The sequence below is a fragment of the Diadema setosum genome, chromosome 15 (genome assembly GCF_964275005.1).
Source record: "Diadema setosum chromosome 15, eeDiaSeto1, whole genome shotgun sequence".
Taxonomy (NCBI): domain Eukaryota; kingdom Metazoa; phylum Echinodermata; class Echinoidea; order Diadematoida; family Diadematidae; genus Diadema; species Diadema setosum.
In genome coordinates this window covers 6,736,346-6,759,609 of record NC_092699.1, presented here as the reverse complement: position 1 = coordinate 6,759,609, position 23,264 = coordinate 6,736,346, and the positions used below count along the sequence as shown (strand labels likewise).

General features: G+C 36.9%; 1 protein-coding gene across 1 annotated transcript; it reads right to left on the bottom strand.

The window, feature by feature from the left end:
- Positions 1–405: 405 nt before the first annotated feature.
- LOC140239209 (cytidine deaminase-like) lies at positions 406–23,264 on the bottom strand. Its single transcript, XM_072319091.1, has 5 exons — positions 23,247–23,264; positions 21,066–21,243; positions 12,084–12,195; positions 9,180–9,237; positions 406–2,246 (listed from the first exon to the last, which is right to left on the bottom strand). The coding sequence occupies exons 1-5, from the start codon at positions 23,262–23,264 to the stop codon at positions 2,070–2,072; spliced, it is 543 nt and encodes a 180-aa protein (XP_072175192.1). The 3' UTR covers positions 406–2,069.

The window sequence follows — 23,264 nt, the reverse complement described above, 5'->3', positions numbered from 1 at the left end:
ATGAACATCTGTACCTAATTTCATAAAAATTGATCAAAAACTGTGGGAGGAGTTCGCGACGCAAGATTTGTACCCATTTTTGCCCATAATATGCCGTTACCATGGCAACGTACTTTTGGGTACTGTCAAAAAATACGTCTTGCACATCTACAACCCAAGGCACACATCTGTGCCAAGTTTTATGGGAATCGGTCGAAAACTGAGGAAGTAGTTCGCGACGCAAAATTTGCAACGGACCGACCGCCCGACCGCCCGCTGATTCCTATATACCCCCTTCAAACGTTTGGCGGGGGTATAAAAAGAAAGAAAAGAAACTTGACACACGCCATTAACAGAGGTGCACTTCCAACAGCAGTTGAAAATATGACACACTGTATGCTATGATAAAAAGAGATAGATACAAGCAGTAGCATCTGCCAGTTCTACTGGATTTTCTTCTACTAAACTCTTTCTATGCCTTTGTGATTTTCCTCTTTTTCTCATCTCCAAATAAAAGGCATAATTTTGAATTATGGCATCTGGAACACAATACTGATTCTCACACATGCTGCCAGAATAAATTAAATGGAATGTCACCGAATGGAATATTTGTAAACATGATAACCGTCACAAAACTGATAATGATGGTCATTTTAGTTATCACAGCTTCCCACAAATCTGGGAATTGCTTTCATGGAAGCCCTGCTCAAAATGGACAAACACACAAAAAAAGAACACAAATAATCAAACACACAAGCAAAGTTTCTTGAAACAAATTGCTCATGTGTTTGTGGTTACAATAACAGTGGTAACAGAAGTAGTTGTACATGCACAGTAGTAGCAGTAATTATTGTGACAAAGTTAATAAGAAATAATATCCTCATTGATGATTGGAAGCTCCTTTGCAAACACCCATCGTCATGCGAGTACAACAAAGTTATGTGTAAGAAAGGAAAATAAACATCCATGTATTTCAAAGAAGAAAACGTTAATTTCCAAACTTTACCCCTCCAGTAATATTTCACTGTGTTAGACCCATCTGAGACACCATCGATACTATTATAGATAAACAACTAAATCTTCTTCGCCTCTGAAGCTTGATACAGTACGACTGGACCAAACTTAGAAGACTTCTGTGTTTTTTTTTTATTGGTTTGCTTGTTTTGGGTTTGTTTGTTTTTTAACTATAATGTTCTGCACAACAAGATCACAAGTTCCACCTGTATACATCTTTGTAGACCAAGTGAAAAAGAAGGAACCAACACAATGGACAATGAATGTCGCAAGACGTGCTGCAAATAGAAAACTACTACTGGCACAAAAATGATTTCAAAATTTCAGGGAAGTCTCGTTGTACTGGAAGATCATGATTATTGTAATTTTTTGTTCAAAACAAGAAACTTCAAAGATTGTCTGCTTGACGAAGCTCTTGGCACAAACACTGTTTGGGATGACATCACAAAATCACATCATTCAAGATCCCCCCCCCCCTCTTACTATACTCAATACAGGCTATCAATGTCAGACAGCTTTAGATATCTTCACATGATTGTTTAATACAAGCCATATATGAACATATTTCTGTGTGAATGCTAGGCAAATTGTTACAGTTTCAATGTTTTGCTTGGGCCCATTGTTTTTAGGATCAAAGGTATGATACTACTGGTACAGGAAAGATACCTCACACCTCTCGCATTCGCATCGAACGAAACAAACGTCATAAAACTTAAAACTATAAAAGGTTGAAATGCAGGGATTCCTGGTTTTTTGTTTTTTGTTTTTGTTTTGATGGAATGCTTTGAACTATTCCAAAACTGCCGTACTCTTGCCGTCTGCGTATAGAGCACAAAAGTTTCACCTGCAGTGCACTCCTGCACAAAATGTCAGACTGCAGACTATAAGGGTTTTGACGATTGCAAGTTGCAGGAACCAGTTTACTTGTGAGTGTGTGTGTGTGGAAATATTCTTTTTCTTTTCGCTGCCCCCATGTTGGTTTGCCCACACTTGAATAATACACTTGCTGGTAGAGTCCAAGAGAAGTGGACAAGCGAGGGCGCCAAAACACTCAAGGAATTGATCCCTTCTGCTGTTCAGCTGCTCTCGGTAGAATCCGTGAGGGTGATGTCACCGTTGTTGTTAGTTACGATGACGCTCTTCTTCATGTTGAGCTCCTTCGGTCCGAAGGCATGGGGCAAGATGTCCAATGGCATCTTCTTCATGTAGCTATCATCCGGGCGGGTCATGTACACCTCCATGTCACCACCAAACTGCAACGACAATTATCATAAACCAAACGCTTCATTAGAATTAAAAAGAAGAGAACAGATGAATATGAGACAACGGAGCAACAGGCAACATTTGTCAGCAGTTTATTTCTGCACCTCAAAGCTGGATAGAATTCTTTTGCATGTACATCCTGTAGGCACAGGGCAAATAGAAAGTGAACCCAAATGCTATGTACATTGTACATACATCAAGGAGTTGTTAATTTCAGTTTAATTGGTTTTACTTTCAAACTGTCATTTCCTTATTCTTAGTTGGAATTTGGTCAAATTTTCACTTTTAGTTTTCTGTTACTCTCATTTCTCAGTATTCAACAAACTTATCAGGAAAGATTTTCACTTAAAATACTTTGAACAGAACTACCATACTTATAGGGATGGTATAATTTTGTTTGAGACCTGGCTTCAACTTTTTATTTATATTACATAATGAGAAACCTCTTGTGAAATATGAAAGGGCATGTAATTCCCAACAGGAATTCAGCATCTTTTTGATGAAAATTAGTGTTGAAATGGCCGAGATATCCACAACAAAGAAATCCCAATGAAAAGTGGGACCCATCTTTTATTAGGATAACTTTGTTTTGGCTTGTTTTTGGATATCTCAGTCATTTCAAAACTGATTTTCATCAAATACACTTTGAATTTCTCTAACAATAGTATGCTCTGTAACACTCCATAAGTAGTTTCTTAGTTTCTCACACAAAAATTAAAAACTCATTTCTCATCTACATCAATACTATACCATCCCTTTAACATCAGTCTAACCCCTTCGTTCGGTATCAGTGGAAGACCAGGGCCCCATATTTTATTATTATTTTTTTTAAAGTTGCTACTATAGCAGCTTTTGTTGCAATGACAAGTGTCATGGTAACGACAAGAATCCTGCTTCCTGATTGGCTGTTGCTAGGGGACAGTTGCCATTCCAGCAACAGTTGCTACAATGTATCCTACCATTTTTAATGAAATGGGACCCAGCTAGCACAGAAGTATACAGTACATGTGAACACTGCATTGCATGTACAATGTACATGTGGTATGTGTGTATTAAAGGGACTGTACAGTACTGGTTGAGGTGAGGATTTAGTTCATAATCTTTTTTTTTCCTTTTTTTTTTCTTCTTTTTTTGTGAGATAGTGAGAAACCTCTTATAAAATATGAAAGAGCATGTAATTTCAAGAAGGATTCAATGCTTATTTGATGAAAATTGGTCTTGAAAAGGCTGAGATATCCCAAAAAGCAATCTTAATAAAATTGACATGCCACAACTTTTATTAGGAGCTCTTTGTTTTTGCTTTGTTTTTAGATATCTCAGTCATTTCAAGACTGATTTTCATTAAATAAATGTTTGATTCCTCTTAAAATTGCATGCTCTTTAAAGGACAAGTTCACCTTCATAAACATAAGGATTGAGAGAATGCAGCAATATTAGTAGAACACATTAGTGAAAGTTTGAGGAAAATTGGACAATCGATGCAAAAGTTATGAATTTTTAAAATTTTTGTGTTGGAACTGCTGGATGAGGAGACTACTAAGGCTCGTGATGTCATATGAGTACAACAGTATAAAGAAAATGTAAAGAAAATTCAGCATATTTTCACTTTTTTCGCATAATAAAAGAGCACTTGACTTGCCTCTCTCTAAAGGCAATGGGAATAATATTACCCATAACATATGTCAGTAACGAGTCAAGGGAATGTGTACTTTTTTCAAAAGATGAAATTTTGTGAAATTCTCTTTATATTTTCCTTATATTGTTGTACGCATGAGACATCACACACTGCAGTAGTCTTCTCATCCAGCGGTGACTGCACAAAAACTTCAAAAATTCATAACTTTTGAACGGATTGCCTGATTTTCCTCAAACTTTCAATGATGTGTTCTACAGATATTGCTACTTTCTCTCAATTCTTATGTTAATGAAGGTGAACTTGTCCTTTAATATTTCAGAGTGGTTTCTAAATATCTCGCAAAACGTTACAAGCTGAATCCTCACCTCAACCAGTATTGTACAGTCCCTTTAAAGCTTGTATGCATGTGTTCGCGTGTGAAAGAAATCGTACACAGAATACCAAAAAATACACAATTCATCATGATTTAAACCAGAGGTTGCACTCTGCGTGTCAGTTCAAGGATGATAGGATTAAGCTTGGTTGGTAAAGCATCAACATCACAACGGTATGCATCGTCACGCCAAGGAGAAACAGAAGTCATAAAAAATATTCACCTCTCACATGACTGATAATTAAATGGTAGACTAGTGTAATTCCTCAGTTGTGCATGGGTAATTGAGAAACCTTGGCTACCTTCCTGTGCAATCATGATTCAGAACCAGTAGTCCATCAAGTATGGCAAACCACATTTTTTTGTGTGTGTGTCCGTGTGTGTGTGGTTTCGAACTGTATTTTCTTATTGTAATTTTCATACGACATAAATCTGTTGTATTTTGGTACTAAGGTACAGTAAACATTACCTTTCATTGAAGCCCTTTGTCGTTTATGTCTGATTGTTTGATTCCATTGCAGAATTTTCAGAATCTCCTTTATTGCTCAACTAATTACCAATTCTTAAATTGGTCATGCATTTCAGAAGATTAAAGTCCCTGTTTCTCTTATTCTCATAAACCTTACTGGTGAAAAACAGGAAAACTTGTTACAGTTAAAATGGTCTACAAGAATGCTACAAACACTATTTACATACATCTAATTTGATGCTTATAAACTTCAAAATTTAGATTTACAAAAATGTACCTGTGTATCTCTTTCAGAAAACAAGCAAACCCAAAATATATGATATCATTATTAGTTTTTGGGTTTTGTCCCCCACCATTCCCCCCCCCCTTTCCCCCGAGAATTATTCCCCTGGGGGTTCGCTAGTGGGATATGGTACCCATGTATTTTATCACTCCAATAATAATGCCAGGCAAGTCTGGTGAAAATCTGTACATGCATTTTCAAGAAGATTAAATGTGAAATTTCAGCCTCAGCGCCCCCCCCCCCCCCATCTCTCGATCTACCATGAACAAACTTAAAACTACAGTCACCAATCTACTTAATACTCATAACACAAACTAAGCTTATTACTACAGGTTTGAGAAAAGATTTGTAAGATTCCTTAAATTGGGGGTTTTGTCCCCCCAGCATTGTGCCCCTGAGGGCCCCAAGTGACATAAAGCCCATTGATACAAATATGTATATCACTCTAGTGATGATACCTGCCAAGCTTGGTGAAGATTTGAACATGCATGTAATATGAGGAGATAAAAATTTCCAAATTGGGCTTCAAATTTGGGCCCCGATTCGGACCCCCAAGGGCCCATCCACCATGAATAAACTTAAAACTACAGTCACCTATGTACTTAGCAATAACTTTAATAGCTCAATCACTTTAGGTTCTAGAGAAGAAGATATTTAAAAATTACTTAACTTGGGGGTTTTACGGCCCCCCTCAAAGACCCATGGGGGGGGGGGGGGGGAGGAGGCATGGTTCCCATTTTAAAAAAAAAAAAATCAGAACCTGTTCCCCTATGGATGCTACCTGCTATGTTTGGTGGAAGTAGGTCCTGGGTTTTTCAAGCAGAAGATGAAAGTGTAAAAGGTTTACATACATTGGATAACTCAAAGCACATGCCAGACACCAGGCGATGAATGTTCGCATGAGGTCACTTGAGCTGTTGGCTCGGGTAAACTGAAAATGCTGTTTCAATAATGTGTGAGAATGTAAGAATTGACAGAATTTGAGCTGACTCGAAAGAATTGTGCTGAAGTCACAGCAAAAATGTGGATGAAAAGCTCTACACATGCACCAAACAAACGGTTTACCCTGCTGTGTGCTTTGAGAGCTGATTGGCAAGGAAAAATAAACCCATGGTCTTGTACACACTCCAAAGTCCCTGGCACAGACAGGGCCAAAATAAAACATATCCTTGAAAAGACATTTACAGTATAGACAGTGCAGGCATCATGCTGTGCCAAAGATTATCCACTGCTAGAACATACAGACATCACATTGTGATTTTTGCTCTTGTCAGATCTATCAACACTGCCATTTTTTTTTTCTTATTTACCAGTACTGAATGACTAGACAGTAAAGATTCATGTGTGCTTTCATTTGTACTTATATGTGTGAGTGTGTGTGTGGCACGCATGTGTGTTTGTCCATTCATTCGTACAGCAGAAAACTGCTTCCTTATACATGTTGACTTAAATTTGTGCCAAGAGAGGAAAAGAAGGGGGGGATACCTGTACCAAATGTTTGGCAAGTAGTGAATCTTATATAATGAGAACAGACTGCCAAAGGACCTCAACACCGATCATCTACAAAATGTATCTTCTCACGCAAACATCACTTTCAGTCCACAAACATGTCTGTGTAGCATGAAAGTGTTTTTCACAGTAGGACACGATCTCATAAAAACTGAAACTTATGTAAGAAAAAAAGTGTAAAATGCATGAAACTGAACATTTCAATGCATCTGAATTGTCAATAAGTCTGAAAAGTGTGTTCTGGGCAGAGTAAAAAGAAATCTGAAATCAGATTGAAGTCTGAATGATGGCAAACTAACGCTTGCATGTTCACTACTGCTCAGATATAAAAGTTACGGATACATGTGGACATTGACATACCATTTTTGTTTTTTAAGTGTGTTTCAACAAGTTAGTTATGGTTGCATTATGCAGTTCAAGTTATTTTTTTTTTCACTTCATTTCATTTTCATTTCATTTATTTCCAAATTCTCATAAAAAAAACAAAGAACAAAGTAAGAATAATAACATTACATTCGGTAACAGTATAAATGTACAAGAAAAAAAAAATGGAGAGAAAGAGAAAAGAGACTGAAAAAAAGAAAATTCTAAGAGAGGAAACAAAGGAGCCAGCAGAGACCATTCTAAGGCTAGACTCCCACTTGAGATTTTATGTACATTATAAGATATGCTAAACAAGAGGGAAAGAGAGACAAATAAAACAGGCAACCTATGAGTGAAAATTATGTTTTAAAAAATACACATAGCAGGCATCACATGAACGTTTGATTAAATTTTTGCAAAAAAACAAAACAACTTTCAATTACAGTTATTCAACAAATAACTTTTATAGGGCTATGTTTAAAAGAAGCAAGGGAAGGACATAACTTCGTATCATTAGGCACAGAATTTCAAATATGTACTCCTTGGTATTTAAAAGATCTTTGCAAGGTAACATATCTGAGAAGAGGTAGATATAGGTCACCAGTTTGTCTAGAGTTATAAAAATGAATATCTCTTATATTTGAACATATTATCAAAGACAGAGGGTAATAAATTGTGAGTATACAACAATGTACATAATACATAAATGAGGCTGTTTGTAATTCAGATGTCAAATACAGGAAGAAGATGGAGGTTCTTAAATAGAGGTTGGGAAGGTGCTGAAAGGTGAGAATTTGTTATTGCACGGTATGACCTTTTCTGGAGTGTGAACACATGATCCAAAAGAGATTTTGCACATTGGCCCCAGATCACTGAACAATATGTAGTAAATGCGGTAATATAGTGGCGTTATATAAATACATAATAAAATCCTTGACGATGACAAATATCTTATCCTATAGATTACACCTGTTGTACAAGATATTTTACGTGTCTAGAACATAATCTATAATTAACACAATACCAAATAAAATATAAGTTCATGGATACTTTGAACTGCAGTCAATATAATATGTGACCGTGCACCACAAAACAAACAAAAAGTTGCACCCTTTAATTTTACATGAGGACTCAAAACAGGTGAAATGGGTCAACTACATTTGTATCTCAATCTTGAGTTTTTCATATTTTCTGAAAGAGCTTTCTTTCTTCTACATTAATCTTTAGTTTGGGATCATAACACAAATGGAAAAGTATGTTTTCAGCAGTTTTGCTACAACCCTTTTTTTTTTTTTTTTTTTTTTTTTTGGGGGGGGAGTATAGAATGATCATTTTAGTATCTAGAGGCCCCTTTTCGTTTCTTGAAATCCTTTGTACACTCTTCACTTCCAAGTCAATTAACTTTTGAAAGGATAATGCTACTGCTTTGTAAGTTGGCATTAATCATGGACAGAATGTGTTAACAGAGCAAGCTCAATTTCATCTAAATTTGATAATCCCTTCATTGTTGTTGGTCCGGTGGTTGACATCCTGTGTTTTGTCCCTGTCATCGCTCAGCTAGCGCATCTTGGTGAAAGATTAAGCGCTTGAATAGACCCTGTACTTCAGAGCCTCTTTTCTCAGTTCACAGTTTTCCAGAGTTTGTGCTTTCTTTCCAGTGTTTAGGTAGGTTAGGGGAGTCCATTTGAATTGAGTTATACATCATTTTAAAGCTTAGAGTCTGCTCTTTCAGAATCTGCCGTTAACTAAAAATCTATGTCTGGCGACTTTTTTTTTAGTAACATATAAAGTTTATCTACGCATACAAGTCTTACATGTATGTCAGCCAGACAAAATAAACATGTTTTGTGAAAAATGCAGGGACTCACTGAAAGACAATGCTTGGAATTGAATTAGATAATATCTGAACAAACAAACCCATCCAAGCTCATTCTAGTAGTTAATGTATAACAACCCAAGTTATTTGTTTGATTTTTTTTTTATTTAATGCAGATTTAATGCAAATGTCTTTGGAGGAGATTTGCATTATGAACAGAAATTACTGCAGTGTCTCATTTCATTTCAAAAAAAAAGTTGATTTGATGGCAACTCTTTCTGCAAAGTCATGTGACAAGGTAATGACAAGAATCCTGCTTCCTGATTGGCAGTTGCTATTCTAGCCAGCAAAGTTGCTGTCCTTACTATATCTTTCTTTATAATGAGACCCTGATTTACATGATGATTGTGTAAAGGGTGTCCTGGGAAAGGAAGGCCTTTAGAAGTCATGTGATCAGCTCGGGGTCAAACTTACCTCGTACATAATTTGTCGGCAAGCTCCGCAAGGCGCTGAGTACAGCTCTGCCACATCCCTGTCAAACAATGGGGAGAAAAATGGGAACAAAATATATTTACTTTCTGCAAGAATTTCTTGCCAAGTCAGTGAAGTCTGTCTGTTTTGTCAATAGCCAAAACAAACAACATAAAAGCCAAAACGATGATAATGAAAATGACGATAATAATGATGATGATGATGATAACAATGAAATACAAATTGATAAACTACAGTGCTGATACAGCAATTAACCAGTAAAGTCCTGGGGCAATTTTGCTACATTGTATAGATTATCATCTTGTGCTCACTAAATTGGCAACTCTGAATCTCATTGTGTAACCTTTACTGGAGATAGACATTGGCACCATTGCATAAACACTATTACTCTATAATTAGTAGTGACTGCAATCAGTGGTTTCCATCAGTGATTTCTTGGCTTTGATTAGGTATTGACTACTGTTGCTAGTTACCACTAATTGAAGAGTTACCATTAATTATAAAGTTACCATATACATTGTAGTTTTATATGACAAGGCCAATGTGGAATACATCAAAGTCATTAAATCTGCACAAAATTAGATCAAAAAACAAAAACAAAAACCAAAACCAAATTTGCTTCTTTGAGAGGACATCCAGGCTGTCAATCTTCTGAAGTGTGTTGCCAGTTTGAGGATCAGTTATAAATTTAGTGATTTAAAGCCTCTTCTGCAACCAAAATAATCAGTGGTATTTGAACAGGATAGCGCAAAATGAAAAGCTAACAATAAATTGATAAAGTTATATACGCTTTTTCTAAAATGCTCGCAGTCTGCAATAGCACAAGCTCCCCTCACCATTACCCCCTTATCATTTGGCTTTTGGTGGTTACCATGACACATCGGTTGGAAGTCTGTCCATGTTGGCGAGATCAAATTTGGGCTCCTAAGTTTAATCTCAAAACTTGTGACCTTTGTGGAAAACCACAAAAACACCCCCCTCAATAAACAAACAAACAAAACAAAACAACCCCCCCCCCCCCCACACACACACACACACACAAAGAAGGTCAAAACATTGCGACCACACAGAAGGCCATGCCTAGGATTTTTATCGACAATTAAATAACTGTGCCCTGGTTTTGCAATTAACTCTTTATGTGCAACGTCCGCACGTCCCACTCAGTCGACGGCGTGCCAACTTCGCATATTCTGGTCAAATGCACAAACCCGCCCAAACCCATCGATAAATCGCCAAATGCCGCAGTCCAATGAAAGCGTTTCTCGTGCTTCCGTTCCTCACATATAGCTTGCATTTTATGTCATGACTGACTGACAAGCGGTGTTCCATACTGGATTCAGGTGTAAATTCTAAGTTTCTGTCACAGATTTGATGTGCAACAGCCATGCCTTTTATACAGTAATTTAGCTATACCAGTCATTTGAAAGAAAAACAATGATAAATTTGTCATACATGTTACTGGAACATCAAAACAAAGCTTGGCATTTTCTCTACAACTTTACTCACTATGTGTCCAGCTGAACAAAAATCTAGCGAAGTAACATAGATTTGAAAAACAGAATGTTTTCTCAAAGCATGAAATATTTGGTGTCTCAGAATAATGTGGCACTTAGGGTGTTTCCACCACGGCACATAAAGAGTTAAAAGAAAAGTTTCAGCCCCATATTATGCTACAGGGTATTATACATAATGTATAAAAACATAAATATCAGAGAAATAGATCGGTTAAATTTTCGGGAGAAAAATTGGATTCATAATAAAAGTTTTGAATTAAAAAGATTAAAAGAATAGGTTAAATTTGGCGCCTTTGTGTGACGTAAGTGTTCAGTAGCAACCCATTATATGTTTTGTACACAAAAAATTCACCGATCCTAATTTTTCTCCAAATAAAACTTCTTCATATCTGTTCTTAGTCCATTACATACAATTAGGTAGATTTGTTTTTGTGTCCTCAATAGATACATTCTGTCAGCACAAAAACCTGAGAAAAATAAAATTGATTTATCTTCTTTTTTCTTTTTTTTTTCTTTTTTGTGCACACACTGAATGGTGAGTTGCTCGACATCTAGATCACACAAAGTTGTCAATTTGTAATTACCAAAAAATACAAAAGTGGCAGAGTTCAGTTAACAAAGTTCTAACTAGTCTGGTAGTCAACCTTTTGTACCAACATGTAAAGTGGCTCCTATTCTTTTAAAGACTTCTAGTAATACACAGCTCCAATGGCACATGAGTTTGGTATAAATTGCTATTATATAGGGATGGTACAGTATTGGTGGAGGGGAGGATTGGGCTTTTAACTTTCAGTATTAAACCACTTACAATGTATGAAATAGTACAGAGCATACTGTTCTAAAACAAATTCAAAGTTTATTTGATGAAAATCCGTTTGGGAATGGCTGAGACATAAAAAAACAAAGTCATACAAAGCGATTGTAATAAAAGGTGGGTCCCACCTTTTATTAGGATTACTCTGTTTTGGGTATCTCGGCCATTTCAAAACCAATTTTCACCAAATAAACGTTGAATTCCTCTTGCAATTACATGATCTTTCATATTTTATAGGAGGTTTCTCATTTTCTCACCCCAAAATGTTAGAAACCTGAAGTTAGGTGTAAACCATAACTATACAATCCCTTTAAACAGTGAAGAATCCTACTGATGGCTCAGTGCAATGACGAGCACAAAACTATGAAAACATGATGAAGAAAAAATTCCCTTCTGTCCACTTTTGCTCTACAGGAAACTTTTTCCAGGCCATTCTGGATTGTTTTGTCTGTCTGTCTGTCTGTCTGTCTGTTTGGATGTTTTAAAATGCTACATCCCTTCTCTACCAGTGACAAGTGAAAGTATGCCCTTGAGACCGAGGGCGTGAAATTCACTCACGTGGATATTGCGATGGCGGTGAAGTTGCGGTAACCCATGGAGACAGCCTTGAATATTGCACACCTCTCGGCACATATTCCAAGCGTGTACGAGGCATTCTCCACGTTGCAGCCTGGAGGTCAAAGTTTGACAGGAAGTTACAAATGGTATGATTTTAAATATATAATATTTTTTTTTTTTTGGGGGGGGGGGTCATAATGATTGCTTAATAATCATAGCGTACGTGACTGAACAAAGCTAGAACTGTTTAGAAATATGTTCTTGTGAGATAGCTTGCACTACCTTCCTTCCTTCTCTAAGCTGTGAGTAATAAACTTTTGATCATATCAACTGCATACAGTATTACATGATGTATTGGTAGTGATGAATGGAACTGTACAGTCCTATTCATAAAGGCACAATTGTCTACATTCACAGGGCAAGAAAGGCTACCTTGAAAAAAAAAAAAAGGTGTTGAAAAGAAACATTTCTGAAACTTTCCATTGAGTTTGTCCTTTCTATCATTTATTATAGTGAGGGTTAAATCAGTTTACAGATTATGATGGACAATAAAGCAAGTAGTTTCATAACTGGACAAAAGAATTACACGAATGTTTGCCACTACTCATGTGATGTGTACCAAAGTGCTGATGTCTGAAAAACCAATCATTTATGCTTTGACGTAAATTTTTCCATACAATCCTCCTACTCAGAAAACCATCAGACAATGAATGGCCTGATAAGGATCAAAGAAAAAGACAGTTTGATCAACACATTTCAATTTGTGCTCAAAGAGAAAATTGTGGGTGTCATACTGTACATTGTAGTACATAGGAAAAAAAAAAGATGGTTTGTTGTATTAATGCGATTAACGAAAATTTATTTGTATTTTGGGTCTCATGTGTACCCCCATTTAAATACAGTACACTTGGTGAGTTAAATATCACAAAGCTGACATAAGAATTTGATTTACACATTTATACTTCCACCGTAACTAAACACTACGTTCACACATTTTCACCAACATGACAGGCTCACCACAGCTGCACACTAACCTATTTTTTTCTACTGGTCCGACATGTCTGTTGGAACAGTAGGTACCAAGTTTTTCTATTTTTACTAGTCCATTCCTGGTCCGACAGTGATTTTCACTGGTCAGGGACCGTTGGACCAGTGCCAGTGTGCGGTGTTGTGTTCACCCATAAGATTGTAATAACAGCAGGTTGGTAAAAAGTTTAGCTACAAAGGAAGATACACACAATCACATCGAAATACCAACATCATGAGAAAAAAAAAGAAAAAAAAAGATGACAGTACAATACAGCACTGATTGGAGGTTAACACATACAAATAAAAAGAGTGCAGCAGATATTTTGATGATAAACAAATTAATAGGCTGTACAAACCATACAAAAGGAAAAGGACGGACCTTGGCCCGTTTTGCCTTTCCTTTTTTTATTATACACCTTTTTTTTTTTCCAGTCAAATTTTTTGATTAAGTCAAGCACTGTGCACTCTCCAAACTCCAGTGACTGTTCCTTTGTAGTGTGTTTTTCATGGTCTTTCATCCAATTCTCAATATCAAATCTAATGATCTTGAAACAAAAGAAAAACATATTAATAAATAAATTGTAAAAATAAAAAAATACTTTTATTTGTGTAATAATCTGTTTCAAATTTTGCTGTGGATATTTCTGATGTTTTGTTTTGTTTTTGTCTTTTTTTTAAAGGGAACCCAAACCCAAAAAGCAATGTGGATTGAGTGAAAGCAGCAACATTAGTAGAACACATCAGTGAAAGTGTAAGGAAAATCAGACAATCGATGCAAAAGTTATGAATTTTCAAAGTTTTGGTGTTGGGACCGCTGGATGAGGAGATTACTAGAGGTTATGAGGTACATGCGTAAGTGGACAACAATATAAAGAAAATATAAAGGGAATTCCACAAAAATTCACTTTTCAAGCATAATGAAAGAGCACTTGACTAATAAATTGCTTTTAGAAAGCAGGGAGGAATAATTGCTACCCTAAACATGTGACCCGCTACAACAAAAGGATCCTAAAGTCGCTGATGGTTGAGCCGAGAAAATCGAGTTTGAAGTCAGATCACCAAAATCTGTCAAAACATTTGGATTTCTGTTTCACATAATTTTGTAGTCTAATGTATCTTCTATCATCTGCCGAAATTTGGAAGCTAAATGATCAAAGGAAAGGCCTGAAAATAGCATTTTTCTGGGCCATGCTTGGCTCGCCCGTCAGCGACTTTAGGATCCTTTTGTTGTAGCGGGTCACGTATGTCAGTATCAGTTGATGGAATGTGTAATTTTCATTAAAAACAAACCTTTGTGGAATTCCCTTTACATTTTCTTTGTATTGTTGTCCACACATACACTGTACGTTGTAACCTCTAGTAGTCTCCTCATCCAGCAGTTCCAATACCAAAACCTCAAAAATTCATAACTTTTGCATCGATTGTCTGATTTTCCTCAAACTTTCACTGATGTGTTTTACTAAATGTTGACTGCTTTCACTCAATCCATATTTCTCTTTGAGTTTGGGTTCCCTTTAACTGTGAGCTGTTTATCGTTAAATGCATCCAACATGTCCTAAACTCACAGCTGGCATGAGTCTCACGGAGCATGGTGCACACTAGACAACCTGCAGAGAAGTGTAAAATGGCAAAGTACCATTCATCCTTTACCATGCTTTGTATGACAACTGACACCAGGTGACCTGAAACCATTTGTAGCCTATCACAACAGTACTCTTCAATAGGAGTGTTGAAAAGATGGCAGAATCAGGTGATTTACACAATATTGTAGGGCTCTGCACAATGTAAAATTAAATTTTGATTTAATAATAATAATAAGAAGAAGAAGAAAAATAAAATGGTACCTTCCATTCAAACTTTGAAGTCCTAGGCCATTTAGAAAATAATAATAATAATAACAATGATAATAATAATAATAATATAGTCTTTCTATAGCGCATCTTCAGTAAGCTGATCAATGCGCTTTACACTGATATTCACAGTGAGAACACAAACTTTTTCAAATTCTGTTTGAATATATGGTAACAGAGGGTGATACATGTAGGCGAAGTTCTTTTTGCAAGGTACAATTGTATTCCATGCCTTTGGCCCATAAAATGACAAACTAAGCTCACCAAACTTAGTGTTTACACTTGGTATCTGGAGTACCGTAGTATCCATGGCAGAGCGCAATATATAAGCGGAACAGTGGGGAGAGTGCAAAAGCTGTGATAAGCATTTAGGAGCAGAATTGTGGAGGCAATGAAAAACCAACGAGCATGATATTATGTGACTCTTTTGTCAACAGGTAGCCCATGTAATATAATTGTTTGAGTAGTGGTGATGCACAATCACGCCTACAATGTACATATTTTGATTTCGCGAACCTTGGCTCTTACAAATTTTGCGAAATTAAAATGGCGCAAACATTTTTGGTTCTACAGCAAATGCTGATCACTTGTCCTGATGTACGTAACTAAATTTAAATACGCACCAAAACTATCTTCCAATAACTCCAACATGTACCGTAGTTGATACACAATTTATATAACTTCTTTTACAGTCAGAGCACATGCCTTGGAGGCATTTCTTTTTTTCTCTTTTAACAAGACAAGTTTCTCACCTCGTTATAATGTGGGCTTTAGAACTATGATAGTGACATTTTGCATGCCATCTTTTCATACTGTATCTGCCATATATTCAGCGAGTCCATTTTTTCTTTTGCGAATCAGGACTTCCTGATAATTTTGCCTATGATCAAATCTGCGACTGCGCAGTGTAGTAATAAAAGGAGAAATGTATGTGCACACGTCCTATTTGTAGGGGTTGGAGTGAAAATATTGGAGTGTTGTTGAATTTGCGAATTGCACCAGACTCGCAAAATTCATGAAATTAAAAACCCTCAAAAAAAAAAAAAAAAAAAAAATTATCATGTCGAGTAGTCTAGACGGAAACGCACGAGGATATTGAATTTATCATATTGAGAGTTGATGATTTCTGGTAAAAACTTTCGTACTGAAAAAAAAAAAATTCAATATTCTCCTAATTAACAAAGTGCTTTATCATTATTATCAATATCATTTATTTTGCCATACAATTGCAATACAACAAACATATGATTAATATATGTTTCGTTGGTATTTTCTTTCAAAGCCTGATAATTATATCTGCCAACTACAATATAATGGCATCCCCCTCCCACATCACTTAATAATGTACTACAACTGTTATTTCTATAAGGGCATGCACTAGCTTTAGCCTGTGCCACCTTGGGTTCCCTGAACATCGCAGGAACTCCAAACCTGTCCATCAATATTAGTGTGGTCAACTTATGGGCAAGGGTGCAGTGAACTTTGAGCCATGAACATCTCAAACAAAGGCTTTCCAAACAGACTCTGGGGCTAGGTACAAATAAGATATTCATGGACCTCAAAAACGTGGGCCTCCACGAGGGTTAGAGCAAGTTGCTGCAACGTGCTCCAATAAGCCAGTTCGGAGTTAGCTCATGGGCACATTGGTACGAATGACCTTTCTTTTTTCTCAGTTGGTTAGGGGCACTTCACTCGTTTTCAGAGCGACATAATGCATTTATAAGCTTTACGTAACAATTTATGGGATTCATCAATCCCATTCAAACAAAGAAATAACTTGCGTAGACCAGATGAGCAGAATGATCTGTCAATTCACACTTGAGAAAGCATCCATTTCATTATTTTGCATTGGATGTATTGACAATCTCTTTCTATTGATATTGCCAAATACCACTTTTGCTGACAGGTGGATGTGCTGGCAAGCGGCATTTATAAGGATTACATGAATAATCATTACATGACAGATGCTTATCCCAGTAAATTTAAAAACCAACATGCCTGTTGGTCCGAATGACCTTGTTTCTGCTCATGCGCAAAAGTGGAACTCCGAACTGGCTCATTCTTGTGCACGATCCTCAAAAATCAACAACATGCTATGAAACATCTCAAAAATTAGTGGCATGCTCAAAAAAAAATTTGTGATCAAATATGTGAAAAACATGTGCAAAACTAAAGAAAATCAAGTTGGCATTTAAGAAATTTGTGCACAAAACTTGACACAGAACACTAAACATAAGCAGCACAATGGGAAACCTAATGCAAAATATTGCGCCCCATGCACTCATGATGTGCGCACCTCACACATACATTCTCCACAATATTCTCACATTCAGAGAGTTGTGGATCACCCTGCTACAAGAAGTTCCCTTTTGGATTAGTAGACCTTCAGAATAATGAACACTATTTCATTTTCTGATTAATGTACCTTTGGAACAACAAGCCTTATTTCATTTTTGGGATTACAAACCTTTGGAATTGAGTGAGCTGTATTAAACCCCAGCATACAATTAATGCAAGGGCCCTTGGAGACCCTGTCCTAATTTTTCATCTGAAGACTTTCAATTACCAAATTTGTCTACCCGCATTTGGTAGTGAAATTCACAACCAATCATCTGAGCTCTGTCCAGATATATCTAATACTGATGGCTGATACATCAATCTAGCAATTCCATTGGTTTTAAAGGAAAGAATGGGGAAATAAAAAAAGAACTTAATTATCCAGTAGCAGTTGGGCCTCCTGATTAAGCTTTATACTCATGACTAATAACCACATCCACAGGTCTCAAGTGACACATATTGACACATGGGGCTTTGAAAAAAAAGAAAAGAGAAGAAGGCTGCATTCATAATGCATCAATAGCAATCCCAGGCAAAGATGAATACACTTTCTATGCAAATTAAATGAGAAGACACTGGAATTACCTCATAACTGGCTTATTCTCCAATTATCAATTTCATTTGATCAAACTATTATATAAGCAATATTGTAATTATTCAAATTCATGAAATTCTTCCGTCGAGATGTTTTCATTGCAACTGATTGACAAGTTGCAATACATCGACGTATATAATGTTATTTACGTCGATGTAGGGCAATTTGTCAATCAGTTGCAAATATTGTAATTATTGTTGTAATTACAATTTAGCAACCACCCCCCCCCCCTCTATGTTAGAAAATAGATGGAAATGCAGACAACTGCGGACGGAGTGATTTTCACTGACAAATTTGCTCTCAGCCAATCAGGGGCAAGGATTTCAGTAGCTTAAAACAGTGGTTAGTGACCGACAAGTTTCATGAAATGCTGCCCTAGAGACATACTGTAAAACATGATATATTCGCAGCATTAAATTTTTGCAAATTGGAACCGACGGCTTTTTTCGCGGCATGAAAGTTTCCCGAATTGCCACTGGCATTCAATGTATATAGTGTAGGTAAGAACTTTCGCTTGCGTTTTAATTTCGCGAATCTTGGCTCTCGTGAAATTTGCGAAATTAAAATGCACACGTACATTTCTCATTTTCCAGTAATGCCTCGGACACCCACTACAGGACAAGGCATACAAGTCAGCTCGCTGCCTTAATAGCAAGCAAGCAGAGTCTGTGTACACTTGAAACATAAACTACTTGGAGGCACTGGGCAAACTGAAACGCTTTTAATCTTGTGCCAAAGAAACAATACGACCCATCTATGTTATTCTTAAGTACGTTTTAGTCTCACATGTGGGATAAAAATGGCACATAAAAAAAGCATCGAGTACACGGTGTATTCTTTTGCACAGAATTTCACTGCACTGAAGAAGAGCTTTCAGCAAAATCACTTCCTGATTATCAGGTGATCTTGATGAAAAGATCATGTGGCAAAAAAAACCAAAAACATACTACAGGTACACTGTGCATTTTGGAATGGCTACTCTGGGTATTACATCATAATGCTACTACATAAAATAAGTTGATGAGTGCATGGTCATTCATATCCTGTTCTCCAGTGCTTTTGGGTGACATCTGAACAGAAAAGAAAAGGTATGTGTACAGTATGCTCGACTTCAAAAACCCTACCCAGCTCACACTATTCTACGTACGTTTATCAGTGACCCTTTCCAATCTCCAGACTGTCCAACAATTTTGTTTGCTCAAGCATTGTTTAGCAGACCACCAGTCAGCCATAATCCATTTAGGTGAGCAACCTGTTATCACAAAAACCTGATAAAGACCCCAAACAGTGATTGTCTGAATTGCATTAAATCTTACAATTCCTGCACTCTATTAAAGCTGACCAATCAAATTATAATTTGTTCCATTTTCTTTCCCCCTAAAGCCTTAAACAAAACTGGTAAGGAATCCAGCTACTTAGTTAGCAACCCTGACAAATCCAGCTTTCATGCCTACATGCAGTCAAGTGCACAGGAAATGATGCAATAGGTCAATTCAGAACCAAATACTAAAATTATCAACAAAAACTGAGCTGGTTCAATTTCAAACAGTTCCAAAGAATTCAGGCAGAAGGTAGATCTACAATGTGAGATATCAAACTTTTCATTTCCGAAAAATTATTCAAAATGGAAACTTTCAGTCAGAACAACCAATCTCTACACTATTTTTTTCTCTCTCTTTATTCTCTGTCACATTATCAGGGTAATGATAGTATTCACAGCGGGGTCATCCCACGAGACCGACACCCACGAGTCATACAGCCCACAAGTTCAACATTGAAAACAGGTCCACGAGTCATACAGCTCACGAGTTATACAGCCCACGAGTTTGACACTGGGTAAAAACAGCCCACTAGTTCGATCGATACAACATGGGGCTTAATGTGTCGGTCTCATGGGCCTTGTTAGCTTAGTGTTGAACTCAAGGGCTGTATGACTTGTGACGTGTACGACTAGTGGGCTGAATGACTCTTCACAACTGTGCCAAGCATATTTTGTGTTTTATGATATCATCAGAGGGACTGACATTACATGTATCATATCATGTAGGGTGTCAAATCAAAATTTAACATTTCTGTTGTAAAAAGGCACATGGAATGTCCTGTTTTCATTATTTTTTATTTGGTTATAGTGCAATACACAAAACAAGAAAAGCACATATTGTGTAGAGTTACATGAAGTACAATTGTAATGCCATCATCCTAAAATTTTTGCTCATGAATTAGAATATCAACGAAAAAAGACATGTTTTTAACTGATGATGCAAGAAGTATTGAGCATAACAGTCACAAGTAAAAGTCACTGAAGTAACAAGAGCATTCTGAAACATGTTGCGATGGTTACAATTTCCTCTTTCTCTCTTACATTTCAAAGAAAGACATGCTTTTGACTGATGATGTAAGTATCATCGAGTATAACAGTCACAAGTAAAAGTCACTTAAAGTCACAAGAAAAAGTATTCCGAAACAAGTTGCGATGGTTACAATTTCCTCTTCCTCTCTCACATTTCAAAAAATGAGGTTTCATGTGTCGACGGGAGAGTTGTGAGGTTAGTATCATCACCTCATCATATTCGCCTGTGCTACCAGCATCACTGATGCATGGACACACTCAACAAAACTTTCAAATTTCCATACCTTCTCATTTTTCTTCCAACTTTTTGTTGTTAAAAACTTTAAACCATTTTGATTGTTTGATCTGGATGCAACCTAGAAAAGTGCAGAATAACAATTCAATCTTAAAGGGGTGGTGTATAGTGTTGGTTGAGGTGAGGATTTAGCTTTTACCTTTTTGTGAGATACTTTTAATAGAATCCACTTTATGAAATTTTTAAGAGCATACAAGTCTCAGAGGAATTTGAAGTTTATTTGACAAAAATCTGTTTTGAAATGGATAAGATATCCCAAAACAGAGTATTGATAAACAAAATGATCCTAATTAAAGGTAGGCCCCACCTTTTATTAGGATTGCTTTGTTTATGATATCTCGGCCAATTCACAATCAATTTTTGTCAATAAAACTTTGGATTCCTCTTAGAATTAGCTGCTCTTTTATATTTCATAAAAGGTTTCTCATTGTCACAAGCATTGTCTCAGAAAATGTTGCAAACCTGAAGTCCCATCTCAATCGAAACTGTATTACCCCTTTAAGGTTCTCAGAGTTGTTATACGAACCTTGTATTATCGTCCCATCGTCTGCCAGCAGGGCAGCCCCGACTCTGAAATTGCTGTATGGGCAGAAGGCAAACTGCTTGGCTTCATGACTCTTCTTGATCAGCTCCTGGATTTTTTCTGGGTAAATCAACAAAAACCACAGCAAGGCAGAAACGGGAGTGATCATTACTTTGAACAGCTGTCAACATTACAAACAGGCGAAAATGAAATGCATCCATTCCATGACCACCTCTAGCCCTGCCTCATTATATAATGATTTACTTTTAACTTAAAGGGGATGGCTAGTAACTGATCAGTGGGAATCAGTGGGAATGCTAAAGGATGATTGTTCCAATCCTTGTGGGATTCATTTAAGAGTACATTATATATCTATTGTTGTGTGAAAATTACTTGCTTCAGAACGGTCTCATATTCAAGTAATGTGCAGATTAATGCCCCGTCACTGACCAGGCATGCTAACCTGTAAACCGCACATTACTTGAATATGAGACCATTCTGAAGCAAATAATTTTCACACAACAATAGATATATATAATGTACTCTTAAATGAATCCCACAAGGATTGGAACAATCATCCTCCAGCATTCTCACTGATTCTCACTGATCAGTTACTAGCCATCCCCTTTAAAGTGCAATTCCATTCTCTATCAGAGTTCACTTCAACAGACAGTAAAATCAGATGAAAAGACTGAATGACATATCAATTCAAATGACAGGTGTTACATTATCAAAATTGGACATAAAATAAGGAAATTTTATGAATATGATGAAATCAGTGCAAATCATGAGGTGCAACGCATATCAAACTACAGCCATCAATACCATCATGTCAATCCTTGGAGCAATGGACAGTTGTTTACGATATGATGTGGAATTTTCTTAATATCTATCTTGCTTGTGGACTCTCTTGACTCAAGTAAAATCTAGAAATTGTTGTTGTAGTTTGTTTTTTTCTAAATGATGAGCCATAGCCAAGTGTATTATACTGTACACTAGATACATCACAAACACATCATAACATGTGAGACCTGAACATTTTTAGACAACTCAACTGAAGTGGTAGACTCTAACAGTCTAAGGTATAGAAATATTTGTGAAGACATTCACTGCTGATGTAGCAATCAATCCATATTGCTAGCTAACTAGTAGTATAGTAGGCAATGCTGCACACTAGCACTGGTCCAATGGTCCCTGACCAGTAAAACCCACTGTCAGACCAGTAACTTTTTCAGGAATGGACCAGTAAAAGATGGAGAAATTGGGTACCTACACCCAATCCTACACCTATTGTACTTGTCCGACAGGTACAGGTTGGACCAGTACAAAAAAAATGGGTATTAAAGTGTGCAGCCCTGTGTTAGTATAAGAGAACTGTGAGCATATTGTGGATGTGACTGCAGCAAGTTGACATGACAAGAAAGTAAGCAAAGATGAAATGCAGTAACAGTCTACCGGTACTTTTAGTTTTACCTCATTAACCATCATGGGTGGATCCAGGAATTTCATAAAGTGGGGGCACCTTTGAAGGCGCATGCACGTGCCCCCCTCCATTTTTCTTTGTATTGCTTTTGTTTGAACAAAAAAAAAGAAGAAGAGGGGACGCATGTCTGTGCGCCCCCGCCTGAATCCGCCATTGATCATTCATATTATAATTCTATTCAGTTGTCTCATCTAGATTGCACTAAATTCATGTAGACCTCTTGAACCTTGAACCTTGAAGTAGGCCTAGTAATCCCTTTCAGCAGTTCCTTGAAACTATCCTGGGATGGTAGAAGTGTCATGCGTCAGTGAGAGGTGACATGGTGAACAGGATGATTTTAAATGTCACTAATGTACAATAAAAGTGACGATGCGTATAGTGCTAGTAAAAAAATCACCGGCCACTATAGGCTATACGCTTGCTACCAGAATAGAGAGCAGCTGCTCATAGAGGTAAGTGACGCTGGGCCTATTCTACTTATATCGTAGCATTAATTTGTAGAGAGTAACTATTTTATATTAATAATACTGATAGCGTTTATCCCCTATACACCCTCGGCACCTTAACTAGGGAAAAACGCTACACATGCATCTTTTCTTAGAGCATGTGTGACCCAACAGGAGGCTGCACCTCTAGACCTTATAGAATTCTACAAGTTAACATTACATCTACTAAGCTACACCATAAATCAAGCATCTTACCGGGATCCACAGGACCAT